This window comes from Haplochromis burtoni, unplaced genomic scaffold (genome assembly GCF_018398535.1).
Source record: "Haplochromis burtoni strain Fernald_Lab_line unplaced genomic scaffold, NCSU_Asbu1 Contig_64, whole genome shotgun sequence".
Taxonomy (NCBI): Eukaryota; Metazoa; Chordata; class Actinopteri; order Cichliformes; family Cichlidae; genus Haplochromis; species Haplochromis burtoni.
This window is the reverse complement of record NW_024582425.1, coordinates 531,638-549,180: the sequence shown is the minus strand read 5'-3', so window position 1 is coordinate 549,180 and position 17,543 is coordinate 531,638. Positions and strand designations below refer to the sequence as shown.

The following is a 17,543-nucleotide window of genomic DNA, read 5'->3' as shown; positions in this document are numbered from 1 at the left end:
ACCTTAGAACTGAAGAAGCTTCTCGGATGAGAGGTGAAACGTCTTCAAGCAACTTAAAGAAGTCCAGACGCTTTTCTTTGCAAGCTCCTTTGACTCCTAAACTACTTAAACAGACTTGCCTAGTAAAATGGTGTAGTAAGAAATCCTATACAAATAAAATACATTTTCGTGTAGTATACACCTTAGAGTATATATTATGTTTAGTTGGTAACTTTGTCTGTGCTCTGAAAGTTATTATATTAATTTAATATTAATCTGCTGGTTATGTGGTTTCTCATCAGCTTACTGAATAATGAAGGCTCACTGCTGGCGTACTCTGGGTACGGGGACACCGACGCTCGAGTGACAGCTGCTATCGCCAGCAACATCTGGGCAGCTTATGACAAGAACGGCCATCAAGCCTTTAACGAAGACAAACTCAAATTCATTCTCATGGATTGTATGGTGAGACATGCTGATCCATCATCTTTTATTACTTTTTTTTTCAGGTATATGTGAAAGATTTGTGTGATGTGAGAAAAAGTGGAGCGATCATTAAGTAATAAACTGAGATACTGTGGTCTTCTTCCCTTTAACATTGTCGTTCTCAGGAGGGAAGAGTGGCCATTACTCGTGTCGCCAACCTGCTGCTGTGCATGTACGCCAAAGAAACGGTGGGCTTCGGGATGCTTAAAGCCAAGGTTAGAGGTTAAACTCCGCCTTTTCATGAGATAATGTTTCATATCCTGAATGTGGATCATCAACAACCGTGACTGTTTCTATTAATGATTTAGGGCCAGGTTTGAAAATACTGGAAATTTACTCATATAAAGTAAAAGTTCTCTTTGTTGCCAATTTGTGAGTTGTTTTTTTAAGTTAAAAAAAATCAGAAATTTAATTAATTTACAATATTTATCAATCCATAAGTCGTTAATTATATTATTAAGCATCTGAGACAATAGCTGATTTCCCAGCATGTTGTTTTACTATTTTATGTGGACTTTACGCACAGACTAAGTGTTCTAGTCAAATCTAAATGGACAGAAAAAATAGAAACCTTAACATCTGTAGCATATTGAATTTGGCAGCCGGCCGGTGTCTTTGACGCATTGAATCAACAGTTTAATATACTGATTCTGTAACTGGCAATTATTGCCTGTCATGCTTTTCTAAAGCCTGTGAGATGTCACTAAATACTTTTATTTTTTCCGACTGGCAGGTTTAAATTCAGTTTACTGTAAAGTTTAAAAGAAATCTTCTTAAATCAGCGTAAACATTGTAATAGTAATAAGCAGCTTCTTTCAGTAGCTGCTTATTACTCTTCTGCTATTGTCATTACCTGTGACTGAACATGAATGATCGCAGTACTTTTATGTCTCTTTAAATCATATAGAAGCTCTCGCATGCAAAGACAAAATAAGGAATAAAAACTCTTATTTTGAGCCTCCAGACCAGCTGAGAATGGATTTAATATGGAAACAGCTGAGGGTAAAGTGTGGCTCATTATTTGTTTGCACATAAATACATGAAACAACGAGGATTTTTATTTATTTTTAGCTTTTTGTGTTTTTAATTTTACCTCCGCTTTACTTCAGAGTTCTTTTACGGAGGCAGAGGATTTCTGCTAATGAAGGAAGTTCAGCAGTTTGATGTAATTTGGCAAAACATGCTTTTAGTTTAACAAAAGTCTGACTCAGAGGTAACAGTGAACTAGTGCCTCTTATAATGAGTTCAGTATGACTGAGCTTTGTTTTTGTTTTTTTAAGACTGTGTCCATCTTTTTGAATGTGCTTCCAATTTTTCTTAGTCAGAACTTTAGCCACTTTTCCCAGTCAGCTAATCTGCTGACACAGCCTCCGGAGGCTAACTAATCTCGTGTTGTATTCAGGACGTCCGGGTAGCAGATAACAGATGTCTGAACAAGGCAAGGCTTTCTGTTCCATTTGTTTTCCATTGTGGATAGATTCAACCAAGTTGATTTATAAAAATAAATAAATTAATAAATACTACATCACTAAATTTTCTTCTTCCAAGAAAGCAAAATTTTCTTGCAAGTTCATGACATGTCACAAGAGACATTTAAAATTTAGTCTCAATCACATTCTTAATGATAATGATTAACATTTATAAGCATCGTAAAACATGTCACCTGCTCATCATTTAACATTTATGTTGATCAAAATTAAAATTTGATGTATTGAGTCAAATATTATGTCACAACGAAATACAGGTTGTCCTGTTCACATTAAAGAGTTTCACATCAGAAGGTTGTTATGCAAGTAGAATTTATATTGATTATTTATAATAATACTTTGTTATGCTGAAAAGATATGTATTTATTCCAAACATAACTGTGCTGTGTGTGTTGTGATTGTAGGCAGAAGCTCTGGTCCAGTATCTGGAGGAACCTTTAACTCAAGTGGCGGCGTCGTAGTCGAGATGTGACTCACGCTCTTCTGGATGCTTATGTCATGTGATCCATGTGATCCATTCATGGACTACTGTGCCACTCTGCTTGTTCACTAAATGCATAATGCATATATGTCAATGAACGGGCAAGCTTTTGTGTGTGTGCGTGTGTATATATGTATCTATGTGTGTTTGTACTAAAAAATTACCAGCTTGTATGGTGCGTAACTCTTTCCGCTCGCTTGTGAATACGTTCCCTTCAAAATTTGGCTAAATTTGTAAATTTGTCTGCTGAAATGATTCCATTATCAAACGTTCCCACAGTCGAGTTGTTCATTTGCAGCTTTCGCTCAGGCATGCTGATCAAGGCTACACAGAAATTTGAGCATTTTGAAACTTGTCAGGAGCTCAAATCTCATGAAAAGAGAAATATGTGTGGAAACTTTGAACTTTCTTGAGCTGCAGTTAAGATTGATTGTATTATTTCAGAGGTGTTAAATAAAAGAAATGTACATTCAAATTTGCACAATCTTTGTTCTCTACGCTGACGTGACCGAGAGGAATGATGGAGGTGTAGATGTATATTAAAACTAACAGTGTGATGTACAGAGGGCTTTAGAAAATCAAAATGTGGTCACGACCTGGAAACAACATGCCAAAAGAAAAAAACTTTTAAAATTTTGACCCAGAAACCCTGGAATTAGTTTTAATGACAAATTCTTAGAGGCAGCGTTGACGAGCCGGGGACTCGTGCTGCCTTGCTTCATTTCCTGGCACCACAGAAGAAAACATGATGGAAACGTGGGGCAGGAAGGGTAACGTAGCAAGCTTGCATCTACAACAGGAATCCAGAAAGCATAAGTTTCACTACTTTATTGTTCCAGCGGTCAGTCGCTGGGTAAATGGCTGCTTTTGTTCTTTATGCACAGATACTGAAACATGACAAATCACACTGAAATGTTGCTGAAAGAATGACATTTGTTCAACTTATATTTTCATTTTTAAGGCGTTCCAGTTCGTCTGAATCATCAGATAATTTAAAAAGAACCAAATGCAGAAGAACAGAACATTTTAATAAAGCTTGCTGATGCACAAAGAAGTGCTTGCTTTCAGAACACAGAGTCCAAAACACCACGCAAACAGAAATAAACAAAAGCAGTGAGATAATTACAGAAGTACAAAAGTAAGACATTAAACCTTTAAGTAAAGTGACTCAGGAAAACGCTAAAGTACCATAAAGTGCCAATAATCTCAGCAGCACTGACATGTTACTCAGGCTGCTGTCAGTATCTCTCTATCGTTTTGCGCAGTTCAGGGTCACGGTGCTGTGAGGCCACAGGCAGCGTATTTTCATGGAAGCGCATAGAAACAGCTGTTCATTCAGCAACTTTAACTTCTTATTGAACCTTTAATTTGAATGTGTTTAATACTCTTATTTTGTTTGGCTCCATCTGTTTTCTTTAAATATACATTTTAAACAGGTTTTTACACATCGGGATTTCATTTGTTTCTTTTACTGCGTGTGACTATTTTCTAGCGACCTACAATTATTTTAATATTTTAATTGTATACACTGGTATCATATCTGTGCTCTCAGCAGTCACATCGTCCTCCCATTTACTGTTATCACTCTCAACAGACGACTGATTTATTTGCTGCTCGAAGGAGACAAAACTCTTTAATGAGGAAGACGTTTTACTGAATACGCAGGCTGAGTATCATCATTTCTTTAAGTACGGTATTTTGTTTTTCTATTAAGTACCATTTAAGGAAAATACTGAGTGATATTGGGCTATTACATTTCTTTTAGTAATGAGTTGATGATGTTGTGTTCAATACTAATTACTTCTCATTATCTACAAGCAGCTGTGCGTTGATTTGTCCTCTCAGAAACACATTTGTGATGAAAACTGAAAGCTAAAACTGAGCCCAACCTTTTACACTGATCTTAGAAACTCGTTTTTAACTCAAAGAAAGTCTGTTTGTTGTCTGCACTTTGGTCTGTTATTGTCCAGGAGCTTGACCGGACAGGATGTACAGTGACAGGTGTGGTGATGCAGGGTAAGGTTTTTTGAAGGAGCATGTGAGCTCTGTTTCAGGGGAGTTTCACTTCCTGGAGCCGTCTCCTCCACCAGGAGGCGTTTGAGAGTCCGCCTCTGCTGTACCTGCCACTGGCCCCACCTGTCCAACCTGCCCTGCAGTGACTCCATTATTTGGACACACCTCCACTGCTGCTCTGCCTTTTCCTGACTCAGGCCCCGCCTGCTGCAGGAGAACGACCTGGATACGCTCCACATGTCCTGTTTAAACAAGTCAGCCTTCTCTTAACTCACACGGGAGGGGAAGGATGTGAAGGTCAGGAAAGCTGTTGACTGCCACTCGTGTTAAAACCTTTTTTGCTGCCAGTTTCTTCCCTGAAGTCAAGCTGATTTTGGTCTCTGCTCAGTGTCATCTTACATCCTGTGATCAGACTGCTGTAAACTGGGAGGAGGCAACACTGAATGGACAAAACATGGGGTCAGATGAGGCTTACAACTTTGTCTTTAAGGGTGAGTACATATCCTTCTGCACGCTTTAGTCAATCACCAGGCATATTCCCAAAGTGTCAGAAAGGTATCACACAGTAATGTCCAGTTGGACTCTAATTATACTTCCTTGTTTATGATTAACTTGGCAGTTTCCAGGAACAAGAACAGAGGAGTATGCATGATTGTGTGTCAACAGAATGCCACAGATCAGTAATAAACGGTACACAGTGATGCACGACGGTGTGCACGTACAGTACGTCTCTGGATGCAGCTCAGTCAGCTGTTTGAAATATTTGCTCCAGGTGAAATACAACAAAGCCGAGCAGTACTGCAGTGATATCATCATTTCAGCATATAGTTTCTGTGGGCGGACATGCATAATAGGGGCCATTGTTTAAATCAGGATGTGAACTTTCATTCCTGCTTGTCAAACTAGAGTGTCAACAAGAGCCAGTCTGCAGATGTCACGTTAGTAAATCTTCACTGTAAACAAATTATTTTCTGTTATTAAAAAAATCACCCGCTTTAGCTTTGATAGCACATTTTAATCATTTTATTTAGAATTCAGTCTGCACAACAGAGGAAGTATTTGCTCTATCGTGCTTTTCCACATGGTAGCATTTAAGGACCAGCACGTTTCAACCAAGTGGACACAACCAGGGCTATAATAATAATATTAATAATAATGAAGACAACTAACAGCCAGACCAAAGCGCTAATGTAGAAGCTTGAAAAAGCAGAATGGAAAATCACCTCACCATGCCTGTAGCCATCTTTTATATACAGTCTGTGGATTTAAATTTACATTGAAAATTTACATTCAGGAAGTTGGGGCTGTTGCTATGGGCAGTGAACTTTTTTTTTTTTGCTTAAGTCATTTCCATACACACTGACTTCATTTATTCCAACTTTTGATACCGTCTACTTTCACAGACTCCCAATTAATGGAAAAACGAATATCCTGCTGGTTAAGGTGCTGAATTTCTCTTAATGAGCTCATCTTTATTCTTGGAATTAAAGTAGCTTTGCATGAGTCATGCTTGGGCCTTGGATCAGCCCCTCAGTTTTAGCTTTAATACATTTTTTTCTGAACGTCTCCCCTCTCGGAGGAGGGTGGAACAGCACAGTGGGTCTCCTGCATCCACAGCCAGAAAGAGCAACCCACTCTCTGTGACATCATATCCAAAAAAAGAAAAAAAAAAACCCAGTCTGAAACGTACTGTCATGCTAGTGTGAGTTTCCACTTCCATGAATGTGAGAGTCCGAATCAGCTAGTGAACACGAAGCCCTGCAGACGCCCACGCTTTTTGTGGCCAGATGGACGCGACTGCAGAACACTACAGTGCAAAATATACTTCACCTTGTACTTCAGTATAATAGGCAGGACAAGTCATAATAGCAGGCTTTTTATTTATTAAGATGCTACAGCAACTATTCATTGTCCACACACCGACCCCCTACCTCAGGTCTACATTTGCCTCCAAAGGCACTGGGATCACACACAGACTCACCCAGCAAATGGTATTATTGTGGATTATAGAGCATTGTGGTGTATGTCCTAACGCTCTGTGTCCATAGTCCCAGATAAAATCAGAACAACCGAAAAAGAATCTTAAAAATCACGACACAGCTTTGCCACAAAAACTCTGTCGGTATGATAAAGACTTTAATCTTTAAACACTTCACAGGACAAAGGGGGCTTTATTGTAACCAAAGCATGCAGGCGTGTGTTGGCTACTCCTTCCACAGTGTTTTCACAGCAAACATTTTAATTTATCAGCACGCAGCCACAAGTGAATTCATCACATTAATGACTCCTGTCTTCTGCTTAAGGAGAGCCTCAGCACTGTGAATGCTGGCTCACTGGACCAGTTTACTGAAACACTTAATGAAGCTGGGGTCATTGTTGGTGTAGTGAAATCCATACCTGTGCTTTTCCTGCTTTGACAAGACAAATAATCTGTTGTGAAAAAGGCCTACAGGCAATGAGATGCAAATGTGACTCATAGTAACTCTTACAAAGGGGTAGCACGGTGGTTTGTGCTGCCGCCTGACTGCATCAGTGATCTGGGTGTGAACCTGCTGGTCTGTATTGAGATTTTTCCAGGTTCCCCAGATTTCTGCCAAAGTCCAAAGACATGTTAGTCAATTGGTTAATTGGCCTAAGGTGTTAGCAAACGTGGGTGTATCTTCAGATATTCACCAAGTATCATTATACCTTAAATAGTGCACTAAAAGTATCTAACTGTGCCTCATAATAAGTAGTGTGCAACCAGTGGTCACCATCCAGACACTGTAAACCATCATGCATCCTGCTGTAGGACAAATTACTGCATTCACGAGGAGCGAGAGCAGCACATCACCACCAAGTTTTTGTGTTTATGAAAAGAGCTCTCACCAAAATGAGGTTTTAAAAATCATTTTTCCCTGGAAGTTTTGCTTCTAATGGACACTCGTTATTGCAGTATTGATCTTCACAGTGAAGGGATGTTTCTCTGGCTGATAAACGTTAACAAACTTCCCAGGAAACCAAATCTACCAAACCAAAACTAGAGGCCTTTTTCAGCATGTGTGCAGGCTTCAATCCATCCAACGATAGCTCAAAGAAACTAATCAGTGAAATCAGTTTGAGCAGATTTTTGGAAAAGGAGGTATTGTATTAGTGTTCAATTCAATTCAGTTTTATTTATATAGCGCCAAATTTGGTGTTCCTGTCTCTTCATTTTGCCTAAAATGCTTTGCTGTATGAATTTAAATAAAATTGAATTGGTAATTAGATATTAAAATTAATTAGCAGGCTTATGTACATACTAATATTGACTCTTTCAAATGAACATGTAGGATGCCATTATGAACATTTAATGTGGTTTTGGTATTGTTAAGTATAACTGTAGATCTGAAGGCAGGGTTGAGGTGACACACACACATTTGTCCCCCAGTAAAATTAAGAATTATGATTACAGAGGTGCAAAAGTAAATAAAACAATATACAAGAAAAGAACACTACATGCACTGTATACATGATATTTGGGTTACAGGAAACATTGTAGGGTGTGTACCATGGCATCTTAATAAAATATAATAAATAATGTGGTGGTGGAAGCGCTATTACTGAACCTTTTGTGGAAAATGTAGTTAGTAGAGTAAGTTATGCAATAGTTTTTTCTCTTTGTTCAGAAGTGTTTTTGCTAGTTTGCTGACTAATCTTAAGATAATGTTGCCTGTCCTCCTTAGATTTAAAGCCAGTTGAAATGTAAATGATTTATAAAAATCATCCAAAGCATTTGCAACTGCAGAGAGTTTTGAGCATGGACACAAATCCTGCAAAATCGTATTTGAGCTATAAAGTCCAGGTGTTTAGAAATGACAGCAGGTTTGGCTCTACGTGCATATTGAAACAGGCTGCTGCTCAAACAAAATAAAACTGATATCAGACAGAAGCCTCAGCTCTCACAGGGACCAAAGAGTTAATCATACCCACATGTGTGCTAACTCGGGAGGGATAATATTAAATAGAAAAGCTGAGAATAATTACATGACAATGGTACAGAATGCCAGAGAGCTTCATGCCTGATTTTTATTTTTCTTAAAGAAAGAAACAAACAAAAAGAAGCCTTTCCACCATAAACATGTAAAAGGTCCTAACTGGTGTATAAAACTTCAGCAAAATTCCCCAAATGAAGTGTTTCCTGGGGGATGACCAGCAGACCACAAGCTCCTCCCACTGCTGTAAGTGAACCCTACATTCACTCGTTAAGGTGTTTAGTTTCGACCTGCAGCAGCACTGTGTACATTACACCAACTACATTTCCAGGCCTGAAGGTCATGACAGCAAAGTAAAGCAAAGAAAGTGAAAATTTAAGCTTTTGGCCTCCTGAGGAGCAAACCAGACCGGCCACATGCTCGAAGGCCGCTTGTCCTGTGTTGCTATGGAAACATGGGGTATTGTTTGCATTAGAAGTTACTCAGTAGACAAGGAGAAAAGGGGGGAGCAAAAGCAGCACACTTATCTTGGTGAACAATAACCTAAAATATTCTTCAGCAGGACCTCAGACTTCAGGTCAAACATAGGCACAGCTTACTTATTTGTCTTTTTAGATTTTATGGGACTCAGCCGGTGTTGAGGTGCGGAAAATAGCACTTTTTATGTCCTGTGGCTCAGAGAGTTTAAAAAAAAAGGACAACAAATTATTTTCAAACCCTGACTGATGTTGATTCAAGGAAACAGCAGTGTGGAGAAAACAATCTCCCAGAATTTATTAGCTTTTCTGCAGCTTTCAATAAATCCAAAACAGCAGATGGAGTTTTGCTCAGTTGTTGTTTGGTTTTGTTGGAGTTCTTTTTCACATTTTTGAAAGCTGTTGGCCATGTTAGACAAGGTTCAAAGTTCATTCGCAAGACTTAGAAAAGAAGATAAGTTAAAAAAAAAAGTGTCACTCCACAGTTAAATTAGTAACTGCTCTGACATTGGAAATCACACCGGCTTTTTCAGCAGATGGAAGTGGAAAATTAACACGTTGCATGACTGGGCAACCCTGATGATGAAGAACAGTTACGAAGAACTAGATCTTCTGGTGAGATTGTTTTCTCAGCATTTAGCGTGGTAATGGAGTTTTGCTACAGCTCCAATAGCGTGTTCATGCAGTCAACAATTTACTGCTATCAAGGTGAAGAACTGATCACGTCTTTACTTTAAATATCTTCAACCCTGCTGAGAGTCTGTCTCTAAAAATAACAGTTTTCAGCATATGTGAGTTTAAACTGGCAAATGCTGAATTTAGTCTCCTGATAAAAATCTTTAAGTACTTTAGATTTCCCAGTAACTGCACATATACACAAAAAACTTACCCCTTTATATTTATCTTTTGCTATTTGAGAATTCTTGATTTAAATGTTCCATGCAGTTGCAGGGAGAAATAAGCTCTTCACGTTTGTAATAGTCAGACTGATGAACGGGGGTGGGGAATTAATGTTTCCAAGGAGCCATGTGAGAGCCTGGGACTGCTGTGGAGGGCTGCACCACTAAGCTGAACTCAATTCTGCCCAAATTTATTAAATTGAACTTGTATAAGCTTACTGGTATGGCCCTTTAGGGACAACAGTCCCAGTTTACTTCACATCCCTGTTTCCAAAGGCAGACTTACCACTCAGCAGCTGTGTGTGTAGAGCTCCATGGAACTTATTTGCGCAGTAATTTTAAAACATTATTAAAATGTAACTTTTACTTTAATATTCACTGGGACATCATAGACTCACTGGTTATTTATGTAATAAATAAATAATACTTTTGTAGAATCCTCTTATTCTTGGACATGTGTACACCCCGACATCACGCATTTCTTTGTTGTGGACGGCTGGTCACTATAGCGGTCGGTCCAGGCTCTGGTTGCCCAGGTAAACCATCTCTGTCATTGGTAGGGTTTTTAGCTCAGCTCAAACTTAAGAAAAGTTTCACTAAGTCACTGAATAACTTCTTGCATTGATGTTTTTTTATAATGTGCATGGATAGAAATGGCTTGCCAGCTGACTCTATCCAAAAAATCTATTCACTACCACATCTAAAATTTCACAGATTTACCCCTTAAAACACCTTTAGAAACTCTTTACAAAATGACATTTGATGCACTGAGTAGGTTTAGTTTTATGGGACAACATTGCCAGGCTAGTTGTTTGCCTCTTCAGTATTTCTTTACACTAATCTAGATAAAGATAAATACAGATAAAGATACAGAAAAACTACATTTTTTAGAGCCACATCCGGGCAGGAAGTATAGACATCAGGCTTGTATTTCCTCGTTAATAATGAGCTGAAGCTGAGATTAGGAACAAGATGGGGTTAACAAATATCAAAAACAGTATGTCATAATTGATGGCTTTGAAGATGTCATAACACTTGGCTCACTGAATCTACAGCAGTTACATGTAACTTCATCTTATCCAGTTATTCACTGGTCTCATTTTTTCTGTTTTCTTTGTGTGGTCATACTTTTTTATCTTTGTCAATTAAGCCAAGCCTCTTTTTTCTCTCTGAGTCAGCTACTTAACAACTGAAACCCAAATATTAGTCACTGACATGTACACAGGGGGTGTCTGTGTTACTTCTGCTGTTTACTCAGTAGGTAGGTTGCTCTGGCAAAAAGGAAGTAGCAGTTGAACTCGTTCCACCTGATTTGGAATAACTTTGCAGATGGTTTTATTTCCAAAAACAACGGCTTGTTCGTGGAAAAGAGAAAAAAGACCCCAAAGGCTTTCAGTTTTCCAGGAGGGAAACGTGTGTTTCACAGAATTTATAAATGAAGGAGAAAAAAACACAAATCTGCAGCGCATTAAAAGAAAATACATTTTAAAAATATTAATCAGTCACACCAAGAACAATGAACAGCCCAGAAATAGGTTAGGATCTGTGTGCTGCACAGCTTCACTCAGAAATAAAAACACTGCCTAAAGCCAAAATTGGATAAAAACTGTGAAAAAAAAATAAACTGTCACACTTATTTACTGCTGTTAATAAATCAAATAAGCAGCTGATTGTACAGCCACCCTCTCGTCCAGTGTACGCTGAGATATACTCAAACCCCACAAACTACAACTAAGCAGAGGCGTTTAACTCTGTTTGCCCTCTATCTGCATTCTTTCCTCTGCGTGCTTTAGCTCAAATAATTAACTCTTTCACCATGAAGTTATTTCCTGATTGTGCAATTAGCCCAATGTCAGACAGCAAATACTGTGGATTTATGGAGCAACTACAGGAGACACACCTAGGCATAAGACAAAAATGGTTGTAAAGGATGAAGTGGATCTCAGGGGATTGGCTTTGTTAGTTTTGCAATGGCTGAGTGCAGGCTTTCAACAAAAAAAGAAATGTCTAATTAAAATTTCTCTCTGTCCTCTGCAGTGGTTCTAATAGGAGAGTCTGGTGTAGGAAAGAGCAATTTGTTGTCCCGCTTCACCAAAAATGAATTTAACCATGACAGCCGCACAACCATCGGGGTGGAGTTCAGCACACGGACAGTGCAGCTCAACAACTTCACCATCAAAGCTCAGATCTGGGACACTGCTGGGCTGGAGCGATACCGGGCCATCACATCTGCGTGAGTATATACTACTAATATCCCACTAATAAATGAGAATAATTACAGAAGGTTATGGTAGCTCACTACCCAGTAATTATAATGTAATTATAAAATGCACATGCATAATAGGGGTTATTGTTCAAATCAGGATGTGAACTTTCATTCCTGCTTATCAAAATACAATGTCAACAAGAACCAGTCTGCAGATGTCGTGTTAGTAAAACTTCACTGTGAACAAGTTATGTTCTGTCATTTGTTAATTGACAGAAAATGTCCTTTTTTAAACTGTTGAGTTGTAAAAAAAAAAATCACAAATTTCTATAGTAGATAGTGAAAAGCACTTTCTTTAATTGTTTCTCTAATATTTAATTACTTTGGCATAGCCTAAATGGCTACAGGGGAAGTCTTTATCAGTAGGAAAATCTGCACAACTTATGAACATCCAGTGTGCCGGATTGAAGTCTGTGCCAGGCCAACTCCGACCCCCTGGCTTCATGTTTGCTTTACGTCATTTTGATCAGGTTCCTGTAGGAACTACTTTCTTTCTACTCAACTACGCATACCAACTGTGTCCTTGTGCAGGAGCAGGCGTGACAAAAGTCCTGTGCTTAACAGAACACAAAGGCAACTCCCTCAGATGATCTGTATTGACAGTTTGCTTCCCACTTGGCCAGCGTAGTTGGGCTGAAACAGCTAAATTCACTAATGAATAGCGCTACAGTCCAGAGAAAAATCATTACATTCTTTTTCCAGGATGTCACATAATGCCTTCTTGTCAGCTGTCACCACAGTCTCACCATTATGCACAAGGTGTCTGTCAACATCAGTGTTGTCATACAACAGTCCCATTTTATAGACCTACAAAGTCCACATTAGGAGGCTGTAACCTACAGTCATGTCATCTTGCATGACCCTATTTTATCTAGGTCATTGTATCAGTCCATATGGGATAGGGGGAACTAGAGACTCCAGTTTTCCAGTCAGGGCAGGTTGCCATTCTATCTGAATGCTAACACATGCAGAAAACTCTGCTGGAATCAGTGTTTGTTAAAATCAACAATCAGTATGTGCAACTCTTGTCTTAAATAAAGTTTATTAATCTAAACTGGTGGGTATAAAATAATGGTTCACATTGCAATCTTCTTTTGTCACTAATATGTGTTCTTCATTAAGAATGCATCTTAAAAATGTGTGACTTTTATGCACACCTGCAAACCGACACGCACAATGCTTTTGCAGTCCACATGCCTGTTTTCCTGCTGCTTAGTTGTTGAGCAAACCTGTATGTCGACATCTTAAGGCGGTGCTGTTATCAGCCAAAACAGCCACGAGGACAGGTGCTGATCCTCGGTTACCTCCCGCATTACCTGAAAAACCACAAGCACATTCTTGTCTCCATTTTCTTTCCAACTGGCACATTTAAAATCCACTTGTTAGGGCAGTGATGTTCCTTTGAACACTCAGTGCTTCTCTCTTCCAACTGATTCAGTATTTTTTTTCTTCCCTAATTAAACTAGAAGGATTAAGAGTGTGGAAACGGGTTTTAAAACAATAGAACCATGTCCGTTTTATTTTTAAGACACGGGGAAATCTGAGGATATGCTACACCACTGGATTAGCTCTTTTCTGACAGCGTGGCTTTTTGAGTAATTACTTGCCAACTTATTCCAGTATGCAAATTCTCACTCCCATGGAATTTCCCATTTGTGCTGTAACAAGCAGCTAAAACCTATTAAAGTGGAATTAATTATGCTGCTGGAAGAGGAGAGCAGAATTGTGATTGTCGGGGAAGTATTGACTGGTTCGTAACTTCAGAGCAATCAGGAGTCATTAATTAATTTTTTTCAATGGACGGCGGCAGGAGCTGCCTATTATGCTTCCATACTGGCGACAGCTGAAGCTAATACCATAAGCACTTGAGTACATATGTCCATCTACTCCCTCCTTATGAACACGATGTCACTCTTGAGGATTCATGATGGACCACTGATGATTTTTAATCAGATTTTTTTTTAAATCACTTCATAATTATCGCTGTCATTTAGCTGCTTAGTTCAAGCGTAAAGATTTCTGTGTGCAACTGTAAAGGCTGCCTCATCCTAACAGGTATTACAGAGGTGCTGTTGGAGCCCTGCTGGTCTATGACATCACCAAACACCTCACCTACGAGAGTGTGGAGCGCTGGCTAAAGGAGCTTTATGAACATGCTGACCCCCACATTGTGGTAATGCTGGTAGGCAACAAGACTGACCTGGAGTCAGAGAGATCAGTGCCTAATGAGGAGGCCAAAGACTTTGCAGGTACAAAGTCAACAAGTGCTAAACCTAGAAATTAGTGCATGTGTTCTGTTCTATTTACCGTTAATGGGAATTTTTTGTGTTGCCCCAACAAAACTGAAAACAACATTTCACTTGAGAGAAAAGGTACAGAAAGGATCTCTGTGATTTCACAGAACCTGTCAGCTGTACGTTTCCTGTTTTTAGCAACAACTAAAAGCAAAAATATGATTTTTGCAAGAAGAGGAGATTGAGATTTTAAAGAAGAACATGTTGATACAGTGTGAAATTCTACGTTTCCAACATATAATGATGTTCAAATGCAGCTTCAAACCCCAAGACGTATGTCAGAGAATTCTAAAGACTAAGAAATGTTACTCAAAAATGTTGCGCCTGCATTTCATTTCCAAAGCAAAACATCTTTGATGTTTTTGAAATGTTATCAACTTTTGTGAAAAATGATTATGTTTTCACTTTTGTGCTTGCTTTATTCACATCCAGGACTGCAGCAGAATTTAATTTCTGATAATTATGGAGACTATTACTGTGTCTATGAAATCAAGTCAAATTCCTGTTCAATCATTCTTTGTGGCTCTAATTTCCTATTATTTGATTAAAGCTAGAGTATGCAATGTTATTACAGAGCGCATTTCAAACACCCCAATGTTAAAACTAGAGACACAATTTGATAAAAGTGAAAAATAAAATAAGCACAGATGTGAATTTAATCATGAACGTTTGTATCATTATTAATACAGAGAAGAAAGGCCTTTTCTTCCTGGAAACCTCAGCCTTGGATTCTACAAATGTAGAAGCAGCATTTACCACTGTCTTAGCAGGTAATATATATATTTATTTATGTTTACACATGCTTCATGTGTTTTTATATTGCTGATATAAATGAATGTCATTTCTCCTTGCCTTTCCTTTTCCTACATTTTGTGAATATTTACTATAAATTATGCATCTGTTACCCTTACTCTTACTAATTTTTCCACTCCTGTGGTCAGTTCCTCTTTCCAATATAGAATATGTTCCAGAAACAGCAGGAAATCCAGTGATATCTATTTATATCATGCTTTTCACAGGCAAATGTTTTACAGAAGACAAACCTAAACAATAAAAATTAAATAAAGAAAAAGAAAAGCAGGAAGGTAAGGGATTAAATAATCTAAAAGAATACATTAAATATACAATAAAAAAGGATGAAAATGATCCCAATTAGAAGAAAAGAGACACAGTAAACAAAAGCCAGTGAAGAACAATGATAGCATTACACGACAAAAGTGTAAATATAAGCAGAACTGACAAAACTTAACCCGTACTGCTTTTATAGGAATTAAGAGGTTGTTGCTACTCAAATGCACTTCAGCTGTCAGCTATCAGCTGATCATCGGCGAGTGTGAGCACCTGTATGAAAGGCTCGCAGGCCTGGAGCATTCAGCTGCCATGGAGGAAAGACATTTTGGAGAAGCAACTCCTGAGAAGGGCTATAAACCCGTTTACAAACAATTTAAAGTCCATCATTGTGCAGTGGAAATAATTCAAGGCAGTTACCAGATATCCCAGGAGGATAGGTCTCATCAAATTCACCCCAAGATCAGATCATGCAATGCTAAGAGAAACCACAAAGGACCAAAAGCTACCTCTGAGACTCTACAGGCCTCAGTTAGCATGTTAAAGGTTAAAGTTCACGACAGTACAATTAGAACAAGAGTGAATAAGTGTGTCTTGTTTGGAATAGTAATCAAAAGAAAGCCTCTTCTCTTGCATCTGGACAAACCACACATTTTCTGGATCAATGTGCTTTGGACAGACGACCCAAATCAAACTCAATATATGAGCACAAACACCTCCGACCAACTGTCAAGCACAGTGGTGGAGCCACATTTTTGAAAGGTTTGAGCGCTGATTATTACATAGCATCGAAAATCATGGTGGACGTGCCAGTTATTAGTAAATTTCTAATCATAGCCTTCTATACTTTTGTGCGGCCCAGAACCATGGTATTACTGTGTTTTATTTTGTTAACAACTTTTCTACTTTTTCATTCTTTCTGCGCCATCATATATATCAATTTCATGCCATTAGAGATTCACAAGAAGGTAAGCAGTAAGGAAGTGGTCCGAGGCCCCATGAGTGCAGTTACCCTGAACAGCCCTAAAGCAGAAGACACAGAGAAGAAGTCCTGCTGCAAGAACATCTGACCCCACCATCCTTCAGGACTCGGGCCTCACGGTGGGGGACTCCTCCTTTTGCCCCAAGCTGGAATTTGTTGGAGGCAACCTCAGGCACCAGTATAAATGGTTCTGGCTTGAATGCTGCAACTTTGAATTGACTGATTTAAGAGTGGTAGAGCCGGCATGGTGGTAAGATGCATTAAAACGACAGTTGAAAATGTGAACAGATGGAGCTGGAAACCACCAGCAGTCTTTTAAGTTACTTCTTCACTACTGAACAAAGGTCAAAGGTGAAACTAAATTGTGTTACCTGTCAGATTATTCATAATCCATTCAGGGAATTGAAAACACATCATAGTGTGTATGATGTCTAAAATATGAGCAACATGTTTCAATGTTTTTTCTTATAATCAGCAGCTTGATTGGTGGAAATGTTTGTATTCATTGTGAGTGTTGCTGTCACTGCTGAGCGTGTGCTCCAGCTGGTCATCTATGATGAGACTGATTACATATCTGTTAAGAAATAAATGGAGACAAATTACCCACTGTGTATTTTTGTGTCTGTCCCTTTGTGGGTTTTGTGCACCCATCTTCTGATGTCTGCTTCCAGCAAGATAACCTGCCATGACACACAGCTCAAACCATCTCAAACTGGTTACGTGAACACTAAAGGAATTCACTGTACCCAAATCCCTCCACAGAGGAATGGGAGATTAACATCACTGCTGTGGAGCTGACAAATCTGCACCGTTTGATGTTATCATGTCAATATGGATCAAAATCTGAGAAATGTTTGCAGTACCTTGATGAATCTCTGCCACACCGAGGCAGTCCAAGCTAATACTCACAAGGTGCACCTAAAAATGTGTCCACTGAAGCTCTAAGCTCTGGAAACAATGAGTGAGCAGCTCTGAGGGCTTTACCGTTTTTAAATCAGCAAATGACAATAATTTAGAGAAAGCACGTTTACATTGTTTTCAGTATAATTTCAACTTCAGCTTGAGACTGAGATCATAAAAGCATCACAGAAATGTTTAAGGTTGAACTAATAACCCAAGTGAGCAGCAGGACTATTTTCTTATAAAGGTTTTCTAACCA

General features: G+C 38.8%; 2 protein-coding genes across 2 annotated transcripts in view; both read left to right on the top strand.

Annotated features, from left to right (window-relative positions):
* Positions 1-2,908, top strand: part of lamtor2 (late endosomal/lysosomal adaptor, MAPK and MTOR activator 2) — a 5,432-nt gene extending 2,524 nt beyond the window's left edge. The window contains exons 2-4 of the mRNA XM_005923654.3: positions 282-444; positions 591-680; positions 2,357-2,908. Coding sequence (XP_005923716.1) covers positions 282-444; positions 591-680; positions 2,357-2,413 — 310 coding nt within the window. The 3' untranslated portion in view covers positions 2,414-2,908. The remainder of the gene's footprint in view (positions 1-281; positions 445-590; positions 681-2,356) is intronic.
* Positions 2,909-4,170: 1,262 nt separating this feature from the next.
* On the top strand, positions 4,171-16,986 carry LOC102289072 (ras-related protein Rab-25). Its single transcript, XM_005923653.3, has 6 exons — positions 4,171-4,743; positions 4,835-4,937; positions 11,812-12,007; positions 14,096-14,289; positions 15,024-15,104; positions 16,357-16,986. Exons 2-6 carry the CDS (start codon positions 4,901-4,903, stop codon positions 16,470-16,472), a joined length of 624 nt encoding a protein of 207 aa, XP_005923715.1. The 5' UTR covers positions 4,171-4,743; positions 4,835-4,900; the 3' UTR covers positions 16,473-16,986.
* The last annotated feature ends 557 nt before the right edge of the window (positions 16,987-17,543 follow it).